This window comes from Coptis chinensis, chromosome 2, assembly GCF_015680905.1.
Source record: "Coptis chinensis isolate HL-2020 chromosome 2, ASM1568090v1, whole genome shotgun sequence".
In the NCBI taxonomy this organism is placed as follows: Eukaryota; Viridiplantae; Streptophyta; class Magnoliopsida; order Ranunculales; family Ranunculaceae; genus Coptis; species Coptis chinensis.
In genome coordinates, this window is record NC_141457.1 from 28,432,810 (window position 1) to 28,454,309 (window position 21,500).

The 21,500-nt window shown below is 35.6% G+C and overlaps 4 protein-coding genes and 1 long non-coding RNA gene across 5 annotated transcripts; 2 read left to right on the forward strand and 3 right to left on the reverse strand.

The window, feature by feature from the left end:
* Positions 1-44: 44 nt before the first annotated feature.
* Positions 45-1,476, reverse strand: LOC147515658 (peroxidase 57-like). Its single transcript, XM_086588526.1, has 2 exons — positions 1,177-1,476; positions 45-878 (listed from the first exon to the last, which is right to left on the reverse strand). The coding sequence occupies exons 1-2, from the start codon at positions 1,366-1,368 to the stop codon at positions 114-116; spliced, it is 957 nt and encodes a 318-aa protein (XP_086444652.1). The 5' UTR covers positions 1,369-1,476; the 3' UTR covers positions 45-113.
* An 832-nt stretch (positions 1,477-2,308) lies between these two features.
* LOC147515659 (uncharacterized) lies at positions 2,309-7,806 on the reverse strand. Its single transcript, XM_086588525.1, has 5 exons — positions 7,457-7,806; positions 4,267-4,735; positions 3,777-3,893; positions 3,365-3,684; positions 2,309-3,123 (listed from the first exon to the last, which is right to left on the reverse strand). Exons 2-5 carry the CDS (start codon positions 4,720-4,722, stop codon positions 2,571-2,573), a joined length of 1,446 nt encoding a protein of 481 aa, XP_086444651.1. The 5' UTR covers positions 4,723-4,735; positions 7,457-7,806; the 3' UTR covers positions 2,309-2,570.
* A 7,820-nt stretch (positions 7,807-15,626) lies between these two features.
* Positions 15,627-16,899, forward strand: LOC147515660 (uncharacterized). Its single transcript, XM_086592999.1, has 2 exons — positions 15,627-15,963; positions 16,799-16,899. Exons 1-2 carry the CDS (start codon positions 15,627-15,629, stop codon positions 16,897-16,899), a joined length of 438 nt encoding a protein of 145 aa, XP_086449125.1.
* A 1,125-nt stretch (positions 16,900-18,024) lies between these two features.
* On the forward strand, positions 18,025-19,085 carry LOC147515661 (uncharacterized). The gene is made up of 3 exons (XR_015213485.1): positions 18,025-18,566; positions 18,650-18,809; positions 18,920-19,085. It is a non-coding gene; the product is annotated as an uncharacterized LOC147515661 (long non-coding RNA).
* A 417-nt stretch (positions 19,086-19,502) lies between these two features.
* Positions 19,503-20,333, reverse strand: LOC147515662 (uncharacterized). The gene is made up of 2 exons (XM_086593000.1): positions 20,108-20,333; positions 19,503-19,969 (listed from the first exon to the last, which is right to left on the reverse strand). Exons 1-2 carry the CDS (start codon positions 20,331-20,333, stop codon positions 19,503-19,505), a joined length of 693 nt encoding a protein of 230 aa, XP_086449126.1.
* Positions 20,334-21,500: the final 1,167 nt, after the last annotated feature.

Genomic DNA, 21,500 nt, shown 5'->3' on the forward strand with positions numbered 1-21,500 from the left:
ATAACGGATGCATATATGTCAAGAGCCTATATATGTCAACAGCCTTCGCGATAAACATTTACTCTTATTAATATTTGAAGCTAATATAAAACCATTGCACATCCAGTACTAATTCAACTTCTCTGATTGAAAACTCTACAATTTTTCCTAATCTCTCCTGCGTTACCAATAAGAACTTCAACGCCCCCCAACTTCACCATAGCATTGGCAAACTGTCGACCAAACTTAATTCCATCAGAAGCTAAACTAGAGACCATTGCACTGCTTGAGCTATCCAAGCCAAGTTCTTGATCAATTCTCAGTACTGCTTTCTTCATTAGAACTTGGTTGTAGAATTTGTTATCAAACACAAATGGAGTACTTTGATCCAAAAATACAGTTGGGTCCTGACCAGATTGTGATCTACAAGTCTGAAGAAGTTTTTTCAGTAACCTGGGATCCATTGAAGGGTCAGGAGATCCTGTTCCTTGAAAATTTGAAAGTCTATCTTGGAAGAAGCTGCAATGTGAAACTCCAACTGTATGTGCACCTAAAAGAGTGACCATTTCACTCAGTGTTAGTCCTTTAGCAGTAAAGGCTTCCAAAGCTTGAGGAACAGATGATCCTGGTCCAGGTAAGTTCACATCTTGTGGGTTCGAAACAATCCCATCACGTCTGCCAGTGGGAATTTTATAACTTGGTCCTCCTGCAAGTACTACAGCATCTCGAGTAGCAACAGTTACAATATCAGCACATGAGACGACTGATGGGCATTGTGCTTCTAGAGCCGCCTTGGCTTCGTCAATGAGTTCATACCCCCGTACTGTTAAGTTTGGCGCAGCAGTCTTCTCTGAAGGACTCTGCTCACTTGTGTCTATTAGTATTGACGCATCGCATCCCTGTAACAAACAGAACAGGAAATTAAAAAACTAAGATTGGCTCAAATAGGTATCTTGTATTAATTTCCTTGAAAAATGATTATCACTTTAAGTATAACTCTTCGCAGTGCACCAACAAATTGATGATTTGATTCAAGGACTAGGTGCATTGCGCTGGTTGATAATTTGCTAGTGCGCGTCACACAAGTACGCAACTAATATCATGAGAAACCCTTTGCTGCTTCTTTTTTCAGTATAGTTCAGTGTGCATGTAGTGTACACGGTCTGATAATTAATTAAAATGCGTAGAGGCACTTACTCTAACAAAACAATCATGAAAGTGCATGCGAAGAAGGGCTGCTGTAATAGATCGATCACCGTTAAATCTTTTTTTCACCACTGCTTGTATAATTGATTCTGCTTGTGGGCAGGTTGAACTGTAGAAACCAACTTGGAGATCAGCACAAACAATGTGGAGAAAAAAGTAGAGAAACAAGAAAGGGAGCTTCATTTGTTTTTTATTTACTGAACAAGTAACATAAATATGGAGATTTGAAGTGTGGCTATGTCACTGAGATTTGGTGAGGAAACTAAAGTGATTAACATATATTTATACACAATAAGGATGGTTAGCAAACAAGATATATTGATAAAACAGTTGACCTATGACGTCTCTTAGAACACGGTTTTGTAACAATTTTTGGTATTTTGTACGTTGACATGACTCAGATATCATCTAACATAGGATTTTCTTTGGAGCTTGGACTAAATAAAGCTGTACTCAAACTCAAACGCACTAAACATCACTGATAGTCCAAGGAAGGATACAGTTTTGTGACTGACTTTCTCAAATCAGTCCAAAAAGTGTTAACAGATAGAAAAAAGTCCAATTGGCGCAATAACAATCGATCAGATTGTTCTACGTAGGATATGAACGATTATGTCAACAAAGTGTTAACAGATAGAAAAGAGTCCAATTGGCGCAATATCAATCGATCAGATTGTTCTACGTAGGATATGAACGATTAAGTCAACAATATTGGTGACTTACAGCCTTTAGTTACCTGTGTCGTATTAGTACAATCGATTTAAAAAGTTATGACAATGGTGTAGATCTTCCTAAACCTTGCATGAGTACTTTGTGCAAGCTTGAGTCCACTTGTGCTTAAACCTCAGCCTTTGTTTGAGCTCTTTGACTTTCAAGGAGAAAATATATTAGAGAAAACAAATCAGAAACTTTTAATTTGCTGACATGACCATAATTGAAATACAAATGTTCATAACTTCATATAAATTTTAGCAGAGAAAATATTTTAGAAATGAGAGCAAATTTGGACAGAAGGGATTCAAAATTAGGGAAAGCAAATTTGGACCTACTGACATCTTTGGGACAGAAAAGAAACTCCTTAGTTTGAGTTTTAGTTTGCCACATGTATAAAGAAACATCTGAGTTTGTAAAATTAGTAGAGGTGCAGTTCTATTATATTACCGCGGGTCACACTGCAATTTGGGCTTTCAGACATCAAGAGCAGAAGGTGACGAATGTTCCACTCTCTACTACTGCTAACAACAACAATGTTAATAAAAATCGCACATGCTAAACATTTTTAAGCAAGTAGCATGATTGAAGATCCCCTTAAGTTCCCACACCACAATTAGGAAGCAAGGCGAGTCACAAAGACCATGAAAAAAAGTCAACAAGCTTCGCATCCGTTAATGGTAGGTTGGAGCAGAACCAGCAAATGAGTAGAGCGAAGAAACTGGGACACTTTCTCCTGCCACGCCGACCCTTCCAGTTGCCGACCTCTGAAGAAGAGGATCACCCAACACCCTATTTGGATCGTCATATCCCACTGTTGAATAATAACCACTGCGATATTCAACTGGGGCATGTGTTTGAGGGGCGTATGATGGAGGGGCATATGATGGTGCAGGAGCATACGATGAAGCAATGGCATATGATGGTGGTGCAGGAGCATATGATGGTGGTGCAGGAGCATATGATGGCGGTGCAAGGGCATATGATTGTGGTGCAGGGGGATGTGAGGTAGCTTGCGTGGCAAGCTGGTTATAGTAATCACTTCCACGATCCAAACGTTGAGCAAGGTCCCTCTCTCTTTCCAAAAGTGACCTATGATACTCACTTTCCCTCTCTCTTTCCAAAAGTAACCTATGATACTTGCTTTCCCTCTCTCTTTCCAAGACTGACCTATGATATATCTCGCTTTCCCTCTCTCTATGAACTACCTCGGGCACGGTCCTATACCTGACAAAAAAAAGGGATTATTAATGAATGAACTTCAAAAAACAAGAAACAGATAGACCGCATAACAAAATTTATTAAGAGGTTGACAGATTAAACTCTAAATAGTTCCCCTGCAGTGGCACATACACTCTTTTGGGAACCAATAAAAGTCTCAGAGATGACTCTTTAGAAACTTCCAAATCGTGAGATACAGGTCTAAACCGAAGTCCTAACCAACTTCTTGCAAAAAACCATCCTTTACCTGCTATAAGGATCCTGAGCATGTGAGGCAGGATTTTCGGGCATGTAAGGCTGAGGGGGTTCAGCATAATAAGTTCCGCTCTGTGAAGGTAAACTAGCAGGGTGACCATACCGAGCCTCTAATGGTGGTGGAACACGAACAATATGTGACTCAGTTGCATACCCACTCTCGTGAGGTGGCAGTCTCACAGGCCATTGGAACCGGTCCCCAGAATCTGGGGGTGGATTTCTATGTTGGAGATCTACTTTAGGAGGTGGCCGGGGTGCCTGACCTGAAGGTGGAAGAGTAATTGGTCGAAACAATTCAATCAATTTTCTGACCTGCACTCATGGTCAACCAGACTAATTAGGAAACAATATAGCAAGAACATTTGAACAAATATGGCTTCAGCAGTAACATATCAACGTCTTACTTGTCTATTACTGAGCTCCTGCTTGAATTTTGAATAGCCCTCATAATTCTCCTGGATAGCATGTTTGAACTGTTTCTCAGGCAATGGTAAGCAATCCTTAGAGATCTTGAATCTCACCTTCAACAAAGAAGCAAGAAACATAGTATGCATCAAATGATCACAAAAAACAACTGATTACCAAATACACACAAAAGCATCGGGTCTATTGAACTCTCTATTCTATCTTTTTATTTTTAATTCCACAAAATAATAACAATAGTAACATTAAAAGATGACAAAGAATAAGAAACATCATAGTTACTTTCAGTAAAGAGACTATAAACAAGAATTGCAGTTGCCAGAAGCAAGTACCTATGAAATGTTAATGTGAAATACGAAAAAGATATCAATTAAATTGGGGGTGACACTTAAGCACATTATAGAGTAACAAGAAGCAATAATAACGTCTCAAGCGCATATGAAAATGAAGAGGGGATAGTATCAGAACTACCTGAGCAGAAAATCTGCCTCCAAAAGCGGATGGCTCCAAATCACGCTGGCCACTTGATGTAGCCTTGTATATGCCATATAGAAGCTTCAAGTCAAAATCAAACAGGAAGAGTTTTGTGCCTTCCTTAATCCTCTCTACAACATCCAATTTCCCACTAGAGAGTCCAAACACACGGTATTGGTAGCAATCAGATTTTGTTTGTCCATTGCACATGAAAATAAATCCCGGTAACTTTTCACTATTACCCACTTTTTCCAACTTTCCTTGCGCTACATCTCTGGTTGCATCCATGAGAACGGGAGCAACAGAAGCAGAAGCAACTAAGTCAGAAGGCACCTTCTTGGCCGATCTTTTTTCAGCAGATCTTTTCTCTATCTTTTTCTTCACAGTCTGCCCACTGTTCTCGGCATGTCCACCCTTTTGTCCTCTCTTGCCTCTTCTACCTCCCCTTGTCATAACAAAAAAAAAACTGAAAAACAAGAAAGGAAGGGTATTCAGACCAAACATAAAGTTCCACAGATTGCTACCCAAAGGACCCACTAGACATCTCATTACCTGCTATACAAACTTACAAAAATGTATTCAAAATACGCCGCACAGACATATTCCCAGCCGTCCACAAAGGATGACAACAATATCAAAGATATGGTCAATTTCCAATTTACAGACCTCAACTTTCCATCTATCCAGATAAGATGACAACACGCCATCAAAGATATGGTCAAGTCCCAATTTACAGACCTCCAACCCTATAATTCCTATCTGTAGGTTAACGTATCCAGCCCTCTATCCAGGTTATATCCAATATAGTTGCCCTTAGATAAGTGGCCCTCTTCTTGGAGATCTGATGCCTTAACCTTACTCAATCTGGAAGATATGGTTTATACTTTATAGTGTACACAACCACTAACAAACTTATCGGCTGATATAGAAAACTAAAACTGCAGCTTCAGTATCACGAAAACAGAGTAAAGGGTGGTTTGGACTTCCAACAAACACAGACTTAACCTGGGATTCTTCTACTATATACTCCAAATCCACGATACTGCAACACCTTGAAGGAAAATACAAGAGAAAAGGCATCTACTACCTAAACTTCCTCTTGAAAGTCCATTTAAGCCAAATATATATATATATATATATATATATATATATTTTTGCAATTCAGATGAAAACTGTCATCGCCTCAATTTGTGGGTAACCATGAGACAAGCTTATATGCTCAAATGGTTCCTCCATTGACATTTAATTTCAAAAATCTTCTGTCTCTTTTCAGCAATCCAATCAACCACCTAATTTTCAAACAACAGCATCAAATCCCTAATCGTTTAAAAAAATTTCCTCCTTGGACACTTATCTGATTTTGCTCAAGCTAAACACGTCATAACCTGCTAGTCAATTCCTTCAAAACTAGTTCACCTAAAGTGAGTTCTTTCAATTTCCATCCTACAATAAACCACATCAAACAAGTTTTACATAAACCCATTAAGTGAAATAAGTCCCCCCAATATGAAAACTATTTTTAGTACAATGGTTCCTTTTTTCTTCTGATGGCTATCTAAAACCAAAACTTCCTCCAAATCTGCTGATTAATACCGACTCCACTTCTTTCTTCTCTGTATGCAGACCACATTACCCTAAAATCCCCCCCAATCACCATGAAAGCTCCAGATAAATATGCTAAAAACATCATCCAGATCCATCAAAACAATAATGCCCAAGGCAATGGCCTTTTCACCCCAATTAACGGTAAAACTTGTATATATTAAATCTATCATTCGTCGTGTAAAAACAGGAAAATATTCCAACAAAAGAAACGTCTTCCTAATTAAGTAATCTTTTGTCCTAGAGAATTTAAGTTCCCACTATCTCCAAAAAGGAAACAAAATGACTATGATCCGCCAACTCTCTACTACAGTTTACTTCTTTAAACCACTCAAAATGGCCTTGAAACTATTATGTGATAGATAATACATATAACCCAAATCTAAGAATACTCCTTGTCCACTGTGGACTGAAACACCTTGCTTTACAACAACCCCTTACTGGCCTAGTCGCCATTCCAGCATAATCTCTCAAGACTCCACCCTCAACAAGTGAGCACTGAGAAGTCCTCTGCTCTGATACAATCAAACATAGTGAGTTGTTTACTCCCAACATTCCCAGGCAGGTCATGCATCACATACTCCTACTCCTCTAGCCCAAGAATATTTCATTCCAGAGTTCTTGTTCGATTTGGTGCTTTCATGATTAAAGAAAAAACTACCAGTATCCACGATCTAAGAATGTTCAATGTCTGATATTAGAGTAAGGCACCTGGCGCAACAACCACCGCTCACTATGATAGGTGCCTTTATCATGTATAACTTGTTTTTAGGGCACACAACCATTTATCTTCCAATTCATAGAAAAATATATAAACTTTTGATGTACTTTCAATATTCTCCAAGTTGTATAAAGAAACTCGAATTAAGCCTCCCAAAACCACTTTCCCTTTAGTGGTACTTTCTTTTTGGTCTACCAGGGTCAACCGAACTAACTAAAACTAAGTTGTCCCCTTCCATGGACAGGAGAAAAACTTTGACAACAGCTTGCAAATTTTTCTGTTGTCGGGCAATCTAGAGGCAGCCCAAGGTACTACCTTGAAAAGCTCAAGCCTCACCTCGCCCCTGACAACATAGCTGAGAATATCACTCACGATTACTAAAATAAAAAAATAAATAGGGTTAATAATGTAAGTGATGCTAAATGCGAGACAGTAATAACAATATGAATCCAATTCATAATATTTCCACTACAGGATGTGACACAAATACACAATCTATGATTATCCCTAAAATTTCCACTTTCATTCTGTTTCGGTCCCCACTTTCATTCTCTATAACAACAACACATTCAACCCTAGTCTTATAATGTTGTCTCCATAAATCTTAATGTTTAATTTATTTAATCACTTATAATGTCATTTTGCTCTAAGTTTATTATTTTCTTCAAAGAGTTTCCTAGTGAAATTTCAATGTACTCTTTCTTTGCTTTGTTCACATTCAATTTTGCTACTCCTAATAACATTAATCACTCAGTTTCAACATACAGATAGATGAAAATGAATACAAATAATAATAACCCTAGATTGAAATCAATCTTATAGAAACTAACAATCAGACAATTATAAAAGGACAGAGAAATTTACCGAAACGAGGGAGGGGAGTGTTGATGTGTTTTCGCCAAGAAGAAGAAGAAGGAGCGGATAGAAAACAAAAAAACCGAAGTGTTGCCAAACTTTTACAGCTATATATTTGTTTCAGCGTCGAATTTTTGTTACAATTTCCACGAAATATCGGAACAGAAACAAATTGTTAATCCCGCTCTGATCGAACGGTCCTGGATAGAACAGATCATATATCATTCATTCACACATTTGAATTTGAAAATGCATGCATACATACCGATTATAATAATCAAAACACATACAATTGTTTATTAATTAAATGAGATAACTACATTGTAGGGGTGGGAATTTGGCCCTAACGACCCTAACCCGGCCCTGACCGACCCGACCCTAAGCCCTATAAAGCCCTCACAGAGTTTAGGGCCGGCCCCCGCCCTACCCTAATGCTTTCTAGAGGGCTGTGGCTAAGATTCTAAAAACATAGGGCCGACCCTAACCAAGCCCTAACCGCCCCGTTTCATACTTTCACTATAAATACACATACCATAATTGTCCAACTCTTTGTTAAATATTTTCAATTAAAATAACATTGTCGCTCAAATTTATCACTTACACCCAAGGGTACTTCCAATAACTTGTTTTATATAACAAAAACTTGTCAACTTAAGCGGCCTTATGAAGAAACAATGAGCACTAGCCTAATAAAAAAAAAAGACTTTATTCCTTTGATCATCAAGTCAAAGTCCATAACTTATTATTCTCAATTTCTTTTCTCACTTATTTCTTATAAATTATATTTTTATTCACATCCAAGCCAAGTCTAAAACTAAAGGTTTCCTTCCACACCATTAAAAGAAAAATACTGAGGCGCACATTTGTAACATAGAAACCAAAAAACACCCTTTGTCAGAAAAATGACATTTATAATCTCAAACCTTTCTCCATCACTTGTTCAAAAGCTAATATTTTCATTTCCATATACAAAGTTTGAATCACTTTTAAATTAGAAGAAAGGTAATATTATATTTGTTTGAATCTATTATAGAAATAATTTATGATATTACAAATAGTTTAACAACTTCCATGACCCTTAACCAAAACTATTATGTTTCTTCTTTATATCTATTACTTCTTCCTTTAAAATGATAATATAATTATTTGTCTATGTATTTCAATGTTAAATGTAATTTTAGTGAGGTTTGAGTACAAGGAAGAACAAATTCCGAACTCTCGATGTACTTCAGTTTATTAGATTGTGGATGTGCATTTTAAATTTTGGACTTATACGCGATTATTACTAGATTGGTTGGACTTTGAGTTTGTAGATTATTGTACATTTTTGTAATATAAATGAGTTTTAAAACTGATGTAGTAAAAAAAAAGAAAATATATAGGCCCGGCCCTAAAGCCCGGCCCTAAAGCCCGACCCTAAAGCCCTTAAAGAGGGCTAGGGTCGTGGTCGAATTTTGAGATTTAGACTTGTGACCCAGGCCCTAATCTACCTATGCCGACTTTAGGGCCGCCGAATCCCGCCCTAATATCTGAAGGGCTTTAAATGTTTAGGGCCGGGCTAGCCCGACCCGGCCCATTGCCCACCCCTACTACATTGCATAAAATTAATTAAATGAATGCATATACATGTGAGTTTGCGTTAGAATTAATCTAAAATACGTAATTGATTAAATGAACGCCCATCTACAATTGAGTTTGCATTAGAATGAACGTAAAACACTTGATTGATTGAGTGAATGCATCTATATGTATTAATTCAGTAAACAACTTAGACCTTTTAACGCATTCATTCAGCAAGTGTTTTCTTCATGTTAATGCATTAATTCTATAAATAGAAATATGGGAGAAAGAGAGACATGTACTAGAATGACAATATTGATTTCTTGAAGGTGTGTGAGAGAGAGATAAGGTTCTATTTTTCTAGGGTTTTTATTTGGTTTGTAAAATATATATAGTTTTTAATTTAGTAACTATATGAAATAGACGGCTAATATATCTTAAAATTTCAGAAATCAAATCAGATAGGATTTTGAAAACACATCCAATTCCGATTAAATTATTTTTCGGAAAAATCGGATATCAAAACACAGATATTGTCGCCAAATTCGGAAAAATATCGGATCAGAATTCAGAAAAATTAGGTTTTCAATAAAAAAAATGGCACCCCTACATAAAATGAATGAAATATAATGTGGTTTCAAATATAATTGTTCTCATTATTCCCCGAGTTTCACCGGTTGAACGCACTATCTTAACCATAATTAAAATGTTCAATGCCTGCATGTATTTTGTTGTCGACACTACCAAAGTTTCCACTACTACCATAGCCGTCAACACTGTGTCAAGGTTCATAAGGAGCTCCATAATTTCCATCATAAGGGCTAGGGTAAGAACCACCATATGGGCCACCACCATTTGAACCAGCATGTGGGTTTGCATTTGAACTTTTGTTTGGGCCATTAGAAGGAGCCTATTGGGGTGCTTCCAAAGTTGAGGTTACAAGCAGGTGTCCCACGACATTCTAATTGTTTCTCCTTAATTTCCATTTGTAAGTTATGAAAAAAATATTTTATGTGTTGGAGCTAAGTTAGAAGCGTCCTTAGTCATAACTTTGCTTCCCTATCGTCTCTCTTCGTAATCTACATTTTTACTACTATTTCGTGCCTCTTGAGTGACAAAAAAATGAGTCGTTCTACTTAGGCTTGCTCAATAGACTCTCATAAACCTTTTTAGAAGTCTTAAGCAGTTGGTTCATCATGCCGTCATTTTCAGCCACAACTTTTAGCATTGACTTAGTTTTGTCTCTTCTACTAGTTTTATTTGACATTGAACTTGATATTTGACATTAATCAAGTTATTCTCCAGTTTGAGCTCACATGTTTACTGATCGTGGAGACCGAGTATATCTTGGAATGTTGTCATTAAACACATAGTTAGTAATTTGCAAATCTACCATTTAAATCGGCAAACATTTAATAAGGTCGAATGTTTCAATGATACGGTTTAATTCGTGAATTCGGCCATGTATTACGTATTAATTAAAATACTAAAAAAATAGGATTCTTATAATTAGAATTAAAAATGAATGTCAAAAGGGGGGAAAACTAAATGGGGAGTGGAGAGTGGGAAGCTTAACATTTATATCCTAGAGAGGATCAATCAATTGAGAGAAATTAGAGAACTCAATAAGAAAAAAAAACTACTTCTTTTTTTCTTGTTTGTAACTTTCCAAGAACAAATTAACCCATCGGACCCACCAACATTGAAGAAAAAGTCAAGAAAAACCAAGGTGCAAGTTTACACAAATAATTCTTGAAGAAGAAGGTTTGCACAAGGGATTGTAAAGGTAATTACTGACTACCAATCACTCAATCAAGTACATACATTTATAGATTGGTTTTCCAAGGTTCTTCCATCTCTGCTTAAAGATAAGCTCTTCTAATTTTCCATACCCATATTGCATTTCCATATACAAAATTGATATCTTAAATATGTGAATAATACTTGGTATGTAAACATTAGTAATATATAATTCATTTTTAATCTTTTGTAATTTACCAAAAATTAGTCAAAATGTGTGAGATCAAAAGACTCTACCCTATATGGGAATATGCAAAGGATTTGAAAACTCGGCTCATTTTGTATGCAGAGGATTAGAATACCCTATGTGGGTTCTAGTAGTGGTGGGCCCTGTAAAGTTGTCATCAAGAGTTGCAAGTGTTTTATTCTTTTGGTTTCTTGTCTTGTTTCCAAAAACTAGAGAAAGGAGATTTCAACACCTCATCCGAAGTAGTCATTGTGAAAACTGACAACGCCGGATTTTCAGGGACAAGTTGATAAGGAGTAAATAGCAAGTTGAATGCATGGAGATAAGTAACATTATTGAGAACTAGTTTCCTTTCTCTTTGCAAATATGACAAGTTGACAAGGAGTGAACATAACAAGTTGAGTTTATTCTAGACTGTCATTATTGAGAATCCTAGATAAGGTAAGGTCTAAATACAACAAGTCGATAAGGAGTAAATAACAAGTTGAATGTATGAAGATGATCTAAGTATTATAACATTATTGAGAACTTGTTTCGTCTCTCTTCACAAATATGACAAGTTGACAAGAAGTGAATATAACAATTAAGTTAAATGTTATTAAGAAGTTATGGAGCTCAGCTTGCCTTATTGTCACGTTATAGCTAGCTAACATTACTAATATTCAATATATTCAATTACTACCAATATATAAAAACATTATTATGCCTACATTATTTATGCCTATAAATGATCCACCTTCAACGTTTATGGAAAGCACAACAAAATAATATTCATCTCTGTCTATAATACTTTTGAAAAAATTATTGACATGGGTACTGAACTATAGTGGATTTTACATTATGGGTATTGTAGTATTTTTTTTTGCAAAATAGGGTACCGTATATTTCAAATATTGCTAATATTGGTACTCGTTATGTACGATGTTAAGTATTTATACGTATTTGATGATTTGGCAAATAGAGTCAACTAATTTCAAATTTTGACCGTTGTACAATTATGAAGCAAACGAATTTTGACTGTTGCAAAATTAGTTGACTCCGTTTGCCAAATCATCAAATACATATAAATACTTAACAACGTACATAACCAGTACCCATATTAGTAATATTTGAAAGATACAGTACCCTATTTTGCAAAAATAATAGTAGAGTACCCATAATGTAAAATCCGTTATAGTTCAATACCCATGTCAATAATTTTTTCAAACTTTTTTTGCATAACATTAGTTCCTTACATTTATCCGATAATGATGACTTAAGTAGTCTATCAGATAATTCCCAAAACGAAGATAATTCAATGGAAATGTACTAGTAATTGGTGGGGATACAACACATGCAACATGATAAACACAAATTTGTAGAATGAATAGTAATATAAAATACACAACAAACACTCTAACAAATCTATGTTTAAATCAATCCCTCGCTCTCTCTCTCTTTTATATCATGCAATATATAAATCTAGTAAAGGTTTTGAATCCACACTTAAATGATAATATTAAAAAATCTAATCAAATATCAAAGAGAAAACAATGGTGACAGTAAAAGATTTTGTGATTTCTTCTACTAACTACTTTAAACTAGTGATTTTGAATTAAACTAAATTAACTTGTGATTCAAATAAAAAGAAGATTAGGAAGAGAAATAAAACCACGGATCAATTCATAAACATGTTTAGATCTAATAAATATTGCAAAGTTCCATTCTTTACATTATCACACAATGCGTTAACATAGAAACTACAACTTTAATATCCCTAATTTATTATTACTATCTCTAGTAAATAACTAATTAGCATGAGATCAAAATTTATTCACCAATCTTATGGAGAACTTATAATACTCTAGTTCAAATAAAAACTACTCTATCTCTAAAACAATAAATAGTCAAATTTGAAGTACTAAACAATAAAAACTATACTAAACAAGTTTAATCCTTTCTAGGCTTCATTAAAACTCCTACTAACGGGAGTTTTAGCCTTGAATAATCGGATTAACTAAATAATAATCATGAATATAAGAAGACATAACTAAAACAATTAGTAAAAATAAGAACTTTATTGAAAAAAACTTGAAAGATGTTTTAATGGAGGTTGTGGAGAATAACCCTAACAAATAAAACTAAACTAGAGGATAGGATACTAGGATTAGGTTTTTCCACAACTTTTATAAATAAATAAGGGTCCTACTATTGACACCTCCCAAATTGTGTTGGGTAGACCCTGACCCAACTCGGCCCAATTTGGGGTCTATACTTATGTTAGGCACTACACAAGGTCTCGTACACCCCCCACCCAATTCACCAAAAACTGAGAAACCGGTACTAACCTGTTTCAGCCTTCGTGTCTTTCTTCTCTCTTCGACAACTCTTTAACCATATTCACCAAATTAGCATATAGAAATCAAAGCTAAATCAAAATATAATAGAATAACTTAAGGGTTGACTTATTTTGTTCTGAAATAGAACAATCGGAAGTAGGGCCAACTCTGAGGGGTAGGCAGCATAGGCCACCGCCTAGGGTCCCCACTTGTTGCTAATTTTTAGGGCCCCCAATGAACCACATACCCACTACCACGTCCATATGTATTTTTTTTTTTTTTTTTTAAGTCTGGTTGGGCCATTTGGTTGATAAGCCCAACTGTCGAAAGCCCTTTTAGTGAAACAGGATAAAAAAAGTCATGAAAACTAAAAAAGAAACCAAAGTTACATAAACAAACTTGTCTCCTTCGGTCCTTCCGACCATTTTAGGGGATTTTCTCCAAACAAAAAGCTATTTAAGAGGAAAACGTTTTGGGGATTCGAAACAGTGGTGAGTAGACATTATTTACATGTTCTTCTTATTTGATTAGTTATTAACTTATTATCATGAAGAATAATAGAAATTATCCCTCCGGTAGTGATAAGAGAAAAAAGAAACAAAGGCTAAAACAACTTACTAAATCTCAGGCTGGAAGCATTCATAAGTTTTTTCAGGGCAATCAAGGACAAGCAGAAAGTTCTAATGAAGATTTAGTCAACAAAGAAGGTGAAGAACTTGCTGATATAATAAATATTGAGCATGGAGAGACGTTAAATGTTGAAACTGAAATAGGGGTGAATGTTAAGCATGAAGAGAGGATCGATGTTGAAAATAAAGAGGGAATTGATGCTAAAATTGAAGAGGGAGTTGATGCTGAAATTGAATTTGAATGTGATGATTGCTTAGGCGAAGAAATTGATCAAGCTAGGAATGAGAATTGAATAAAGAAGAGGGACCGATAAACTTATTTGATCCAGGGAATTAGAATAATATTGATCAGAAATGCAAAGATTTTTTGGTTGAGAAGAATAAGAGATAATGCTATTAATTTTCCTAGAAATGGTGAAGGCAGATGTGTTTTCTGTTATGCATTACATTCGACATATGGATAGTGGTTTTAAACAGGATAGAGAGTGGCTTGTCTATTCACATTCGTTGGATAGGGTGTTTTGTTTTTGTTGCAAGTTGTTCAAGCAAAATGGAAAGACTTCTCAACTAGATAGTGAAGGATGCTCTACATGGCACAACATTGGTCAGAAGCTTAAAGATCATGAGAAAAGTGATGACCACAAAGAATCTTGAATAGCTGGTGTGAATTGATTTTTTTTTTGAAAAGGAATGAAACAATTGATAAGAGTGTTCAAGACCAAATTAGTAAAGATAAAGAACATTGGAGACAACTTTTACTGAGGATATTTGCTGTCGTGAAAACTCTAGCTAAAAATAATTTGGCATTTCATGGGAACAATGAGAAAATTTATAAAGAAAACAATGGTATCTTTTTTAGTATGATTGCGGAGTTTGATCTAATATTGGCAGAGCACATACGGCGTATTATGAATTTTGAAGTTCATTACCATTACCTTGGTCATAACATTCACAATGAACTAATTCAAATGTTAGCAATCGAGGTTAAAAATGCGATTCTTCAAAAACTCCGAGAGGCAAAATTCTTTTAAGTTATTCTTGATTGCACTCCATATGTAAGCTATGAAGAACAGATTTCGCTTGTAATACGATATGTAGATGTTTTGATGAATCCTGTCAAGATAGAAGAGTTCTTTATAGAATTTATGAAGGTAGACAACACATCGGGTTTGGGACTCTTTAATGTGTTGAAAGGTGTATCAAGTACTCTTCAACTAGATATTGGTGATGTAAGAGGACAAGGATATGACAACGGATCTAATATGAAAGGCAAACACAAAGGTGTACAAAAAAGATTACTCAAAATAAATCCTAGAACTTTCTATACCCCATGCTATTGCCATAGCCTTAATCTTACATTGTGTGATATGGCCAATTCTTGTTCTAAAGCACTATCATTTTTTGGAGTGGTGCAACGTGTTTATACACTGTTTTCTTCTTTTACGAAGCGTTGACAAGTTTTCAAAGACCAGGTGAAAAAAAAGGCTTCGAATCTTACTCTAAAAACATTACCGCCAACACGTTAGGAAAGTCGCGTGTAAAATGTTAAAGCTATTAGAAGTCAAGCTCGAGAGATAAGAGATGCTTTAATTCACTTGGCTGACACTAGTGATGATCCGAAGACAAAGAGTGAAGCCGAGTCCCTAGCCATACATGAAATTGAGAATTTTAAGCTCTTGGTCAGCATGATTGTTTGGCACATTATATTGAGTGGTGTTAACTCTGTTAGTAAATTGATGCAAGCAGAAGATATGCAGAAAGATGTTGTTATTAGTGAGTTGAAAATGCTAATTTATTTTTTTGAAAAGTATAGAGAAACTGGATTTGAAGAAGCCATGAAAGAAGCTAAAGAAGTTGCAATTACTATGGAAATTAAACCTGTTTTCTGTGAAAAATGTATTATGCGAAGAAAGAGACAATTTGATGAGAATGCTGATGAAAAGGTTCCACAATCAGCTGAAGAATCCTTTAGAGTCAATTACTTCATTCTCACTATAGACTATGCTCTTTCTTCACTTAAGAGTAGGTTTGAACAATTTCAAGTATATGAGAAAACTTTTGGGTTTCTGTTTAATTTGGATAGAGTTTATGACTATTTAGTACCACGAACTTTCGCGTTTTTTTTCTAAATGGTATCTGAACTTTGTTTCTCACCTATTCGTACAACGAAGTTTCAATTTGTTTCAATTTAGTACATTAGTTAATTTTCCATCCAATTTCACTAACGGCGTTAGCACTATTCACATTAGTACTATTCACACAACACTATTTACGTGAACAATGTTTTTTCAAAAAAAAATCAAATTTTGAAAACAAAAACACTATTCACATTAACAGTGTTTTCATTGTTCACGTGAATAGTAAAAACAGTATTCAGTTAATAATGTTTTTACTATTCACGTGAACAGTTTTTTTTTAAAAAAATATATAAACTGTTCACGTGAATAGTAAAAACACTATTCATCTGAATAGTGTTTTTACTATTCACATGAACCATTTTTTTTTTGTAATAATCTTTAAAACAAAAAAAAATAATGTTCACGTGAATAGTGAAAACAATGTTCACATAAATAGTGTTTTTTGTTTTCAAAATTTGTTTTTTTTAAAACATTGTTCACATGAATAGTGTTGTGTGAATAGTGCTAACGTGAATAGTGTTAATGTGAATAGTACTAACGCTGTTAGTGAAATTGGACGGAATTGGATGGAAAATTAACTGAGGTACTAAATTGAAACAAATTGAAACTTCGTGGTATGAATAGGCGAGAAACAAAGTTCGGGTAACATTTAGGAAAAAAAGTGAAAGTTCGTGGTACTAAGTAGTCATTACCTCATTTGGATAAATTAAAGTCTGCAGATAGGAATAGCTTAATCGCTTCTTGTGGCAACCTTGAGGAGTTTCTGAAACAAGATGGCATCTTTGATATTGATAGGACAGAGTTACTTTTAGAATTGTAAAATCTTGAGAGAAGTCTTACCAGAGGACACAAAGAAGGCAATTGATGTGCTAAATCATTTGAACTCGAGGGCTACACTACCAAAAAACTGAGTTTACCCGATAGACCCCATAAAGATTACCGGACGGTTCCCATCTGTTGGATGTTCCCTGCAAAGTTTATCCGTCGGGTATTATTTTTTCATCTGTCCAGTGAGTTCTTTCAGCACTTCAGGTGTTTTGGGAATATCCGACGGTTGTGCGAGAGCTTTTATCCATCGGATATTCTGACGGTTTTTAACCCTCGTTTCTTTTCGACAAACGCCATAAATATGTCGACGTTTGATTAAATCTTAGCTATACTTATTAGCCGTCCGGTTTATTCTTGCGAGTTTCAGCCGTTGGTATATCTATTCCAATTATCAGGCGCTAAACCAATTTCAGCTCCCACCCTCAATTTTTTGAAAAATTCAAAAAAATAAAGAAAACCCTAACTATTATCCCTTTCACTCAAGCTTGCTATTGGCTGCCTTCCCCTCACTCTCACTCATGCTTCAAGAAGGTAACACCTTCTCAAATCCCTCACTCCCTCTCACTCACTCAGCTCTCTCTTTCTCACCCACATTCAATTCAATGTAAAATCAAGTTTTCCTTTTGTTAGATGTAAGTAATTATTTTTCTTACTTCTACGATTTTTGCTTGTTTCTACTATTTTCAACATGTGCATACATTTCCTATATTCTCCTTGTCTTTCTTGGTCATTTTATTTAAGGATATTTAACAATAATATATTTCCTATATTATATTGGTTAATCAATTATATCTAACTCAATAGATTTGGCTTTATTTGCATTTAGTTTTAAGATGAAGGATGAGAACACACATTAAAGATGTGTTGTCTGTAATTTTGAACTTTTTTTCTCTTTCGTTGAATCATCGGAGTAGCTCTCCAGTAGAATCCTTAATTTACACCTACAAAAAGAGTTTCAATGGATTTGCAGCCTGGCTCACAGAACAAGAGAGTAAGAAGCTACTTGGTATGTATTCTTTTGGAAAACATGGGTTTTGATTCATACTTTCTTTAGTATTTGTTATAGTATGTTAGCCAGTATTTAATAACATGAATTATAGGCACACAAGGTGTAATATTAGTTTCCCCTAGAAGAATACTTAAAACTCAAACTACTAGATCTTGGGATTTTTTGGGTCTGCCGAGTACTGTGAAGAGAATACCTGAGGTCGAGAGCGACGCAATTATCGGTTTAATTGACACTGGAATCTGGCCAGAGTCTGAGAGCTTCAATGATATTGGTATGGGGATTCCTCCAAAGAAATGGAATGGCATTTGCCAAAATATCACATGCAATAAGTACTTCTTCTATCTACTCATTAGTACTTGTTAAATCTTGTGATCGATTTAGAACTATCTAACTCATATGACTGTCATTGCAAGTGATGTTATATTTAGATTTTCAAGCAACAAATAGTAAATAGGATATGTGACAGTTAATTAGTTGTACGTTATGTTCCTTACTTCCTTGTATGTATATAAGATATATTATTACTACTTTTTTGGTGTTGTTGTTTGGATAACTTAACATTTGTAAGGTGCCCCTTTTGCAAAACCTGTAATCATGTCGTGGAGTATCGGGGCGTGAGGTCCAAAGAAGAAAAGGGCATCGAACAAGTCGTAAGATATTGTTACATTATGATTACGATTCCTATTTGTTGGTATTATGTTTCTATGATTAATAATATATCTGAGATATACAGGAAGAACAACGAGTTATAGAAGCGAAAATAAGGATGCAACAACAAGAACTTCAGGATGACGAAGAGCGAATGCAGAGAAGACTAGAGACTAGTTCTTCCAGTGTAATAATGGCTCCAGACGAAGTTGGATACAGGGATTTATCTGGTACCTCCCGTGTAGGTTCATCTCAGTTGGAGAATGTTACATTCCATATGCCTTTTTCCCTTTAAGTATTATTGGATGGTTGTGTTATGTTTCCTGATTAGTTGATTTGTTACTCAATCTTGCAGTTCCATCTTACAACTTTCCCGAAGAAAGTGATGAAATAGTTTCTTCTCACGAGCCACAAACATCTTGTGTAAGCAGTCAGCCTTTAAGAATATGGCGGAACAGGTTAATTATGCTCTTTTATTTTTTTGAAGTAATTTCTTTTACAATACAAAATCTGTTTCATAATTATGGTTCGTTCGACTCAAATTAAATGTGGTCTAGATGCAAGCTTCAATATACAAACTTCAAAGGCCCTTTTTGGTTATGTGTTACGAGATTCTAATGGTCTCTACTTGGCTGCACGAACATAAAGCAATGAAGCATGTAGTGCAGAAGAAGTCGAATTCAAGTGCCTACTCCAAGCAATTGAATGGAGCAGGCACTTGAAATGCACGACATAAAAATACTACAATTCCCATAAATGCACGAGTAAACGTACACTGGAAACATATAAGAAATGCACGACATAAAAACATCTTAATTCTGATCACGCCATTCCCATAAATGGTTAATCAGACGCTGCTCTAATTCCACATGCTTGTGCCTATTATGCACATATGCCACGCGTTGCAAGACTTTGCGAAATTCAGCTGAATTGGGGTTTCAGCCGGGAACAATTTCTGCTATATTAGGATTTTCAAAGTAATCATGGTTAATAATAGGTTCAGAGTCTCCATAAACATAAGCGTTCAAATAGTTATGTCGTTCTTCCTCAACAATCATGTTATGCAAAATAATGCAAGCCGACACAACATCATGGAGCACATCTTTGTCCCACAAGCGAGTTTTGCCTCTAACAATTGCAAAACGAGATTGAAGAACCCCAAATGCTCGTTCAACATCTTTTCTATAAGATTCTTGCATCAGCGTAAAAAATTTATCTCTTCTTGATTTAGGATTCCTTTTCGCCTTCACTAGTGTAAACAATTGAGGATATATACCGTCAGCCAAGTAATAACCGACAGTATAGTCCTTACCCATGAGAGAATAGTTTGCCGAAGGGGTTAAACCTAATGTTAGTTTGTGAAAAAGATTAGAGCGCCACAAAACATTAACATCATTATTAGTACCTGGTAAACCGAAGTAAGCATGCCATATCCACATGTCGAAAAAAACAACTGCATCGAGTACAAGAGTTGCTGATCCATGTCGTCCAGTATACTATCCTACCCATTCCATTGGACATGCTTACCACATCCAATGCATACAGTCTAGACTGCCAAGCATGCCAGGAAAACCTCTTAACTCAGCAACATGGAGCAATCTGGCAATGTCTTCTTCATTTGGAGATCTCAGATATTGTGCACCAAATCTCTCCACCACATGTTCGCAAAACATTTTAACAAAGGAGAGTGTTGTTGACTGCGCAATACGAAAATACTGATCCATTGAATCAGCTGGGCTTCCGTTTGCTAGCATTTGCAACACACACATTATTTTGCCGTGTGACGACAAACCGACTTTATTGGCTGCATCATATTTCTTCATCCAGAAATCACTATGTTCCTTAAGACCACTCCTAATCCTCGAGAATAGGTGACTGCTCATTCTATTGCGCTTCCGAAATAAAACTTCAACATATGTGGGATTGACACCGAAATAATCGGCCTTTAAGAGAGCATTTCCCGTTGCCCTATTACGGTTCCTATAAGCGCGTCCTGGGACAGACCCCAATACAGAGAGTTGGTTGATTGGAGTTTTCAATGATATGAGCTGCTGTAACAAGATTCATTTGAATTGCGAGTGCAGTTGCTGTCAACACTTCTTGTTCATGCATGAAGTGTCTTTCAATCGTCGTCTTCTCTGGGAATCAGAATCATAATCATTATCACTATCAGAATTCATTTTGCTAGTAAATAAATTATGGAATAAAAATTGAAAATATTAAAAGTTGTGTGAGATAGCAAATTGGTTTAATTTCTTATGGAGAGTTATGTTATATATGCTGGTGGAGGGCCAGGAGAGTACACATGCAGCATGCGTACTCTAGATAGATTCCATGCATTTCTTACACAATTCTTTATCTTGCACACACCCCAATAAATAGATTCCATGCATGCATGATTCATTTCAATCTTGCCCATAATTCTTTAACTTGCACACACCCCAATAATTTCTTACATAATTCATTACAATCTTGCCCACAACCCAATGACCCTAATCAATAGCGTACATACCACAAGAAAATAAAATCCAATAATTCAATCTGACCCTATAAAAATACTGTCTTTTCCTCTCTTAAAGGCACATTCCCGCAAACATCAGTAATATTTTATTTTTGTATTATCAATAATACTGTCTTTATCTCTCTCTCTTTCAGTAACAATGTCAAGCAGGGGATCATCATTTAACGTTGATGAAGACACAATATTATGCCAAGCATGGCTGGATAATTCAATTGATCCAATTACCGGAACAAATCAATCAGGCAACATATTATGGGATAAAATTAAAGAACAATTTGAGAATCAGAGGATGATACGGGGCTTTACAGAGGCACGAACTATGAGAAGTGTTACAAGTCGTTGGCAACTTATAAATAAAGCAGTTACTTTATTTCATGGATGTTTGAATCAAGCCGAGGATATGAACAGATCAGGA

Bases quoted from the DNA above. Each gene is read 5' to 3' on its own strand.
- LOC147515662 (XM_086593000.1), bottom strand. From the start codon at position 20,333: ATGTGTGTGTTGCAAATGCTAGCAAACGGAAGCCCAGCTGATTCAATG. The intron at 19,970-20,107 runs GTATGCATTGGA...TCGGTTTACCAG, and splicing joins CATGCTTGGCAGTCTAGACT to GTACTAATAATGATGTTAAT.
- LOC147515658 (XM_086588526.1), bottom strand. From the start codon at position 1,368: ATGAAGCTCCCTTTCTTGTTTCTCTACTTTTTTCTCCACATTGTTTGT. The intron at 879-1,176 runs GTAAGTGCCTCT...TGTTTGTTACAG, and splicing joins TTCATGATTGTTTTGTTAGA to GGATGCGATGCGTCAATACT.
- LOC147515660 (XM_086592999.1), top strand. From the start codon at position 15,627: ATGATTGTTTGGCACATTATATTGAGTGGTGTTAACTCTGTTAGTAAA. The intron at 15,964-16,798 runs GTAGGTTTGAAC...TAAAGTCTGCAG, and splicing joins TGCTCTTTCTTCACTTAAGA to ATAGGAATAGCTTAATCGCT.
- LOC147515659 (XM_086588525.1), bottom strand. From the start codon at position 4,722: ATGACAAGGGGAGGTAGAAGAGGCAAGAGAGGACAAAAGGGTGGACAT. The intron at 3,685-3,776 runs GTAAGACGTTGA...CCATGAGTGCAG, and splicing joins AGGAGCTCAGTAATAGACAA to GTCAGAAAATTGATTGAATT. The intron at 3,124-3,364 runs GTAAAGGATGGT...TTTTTTTGTCAG, and splicing joins GCTCAGGATCCTTATAGCAG to GTATAGGACCGTGCCCGAGG.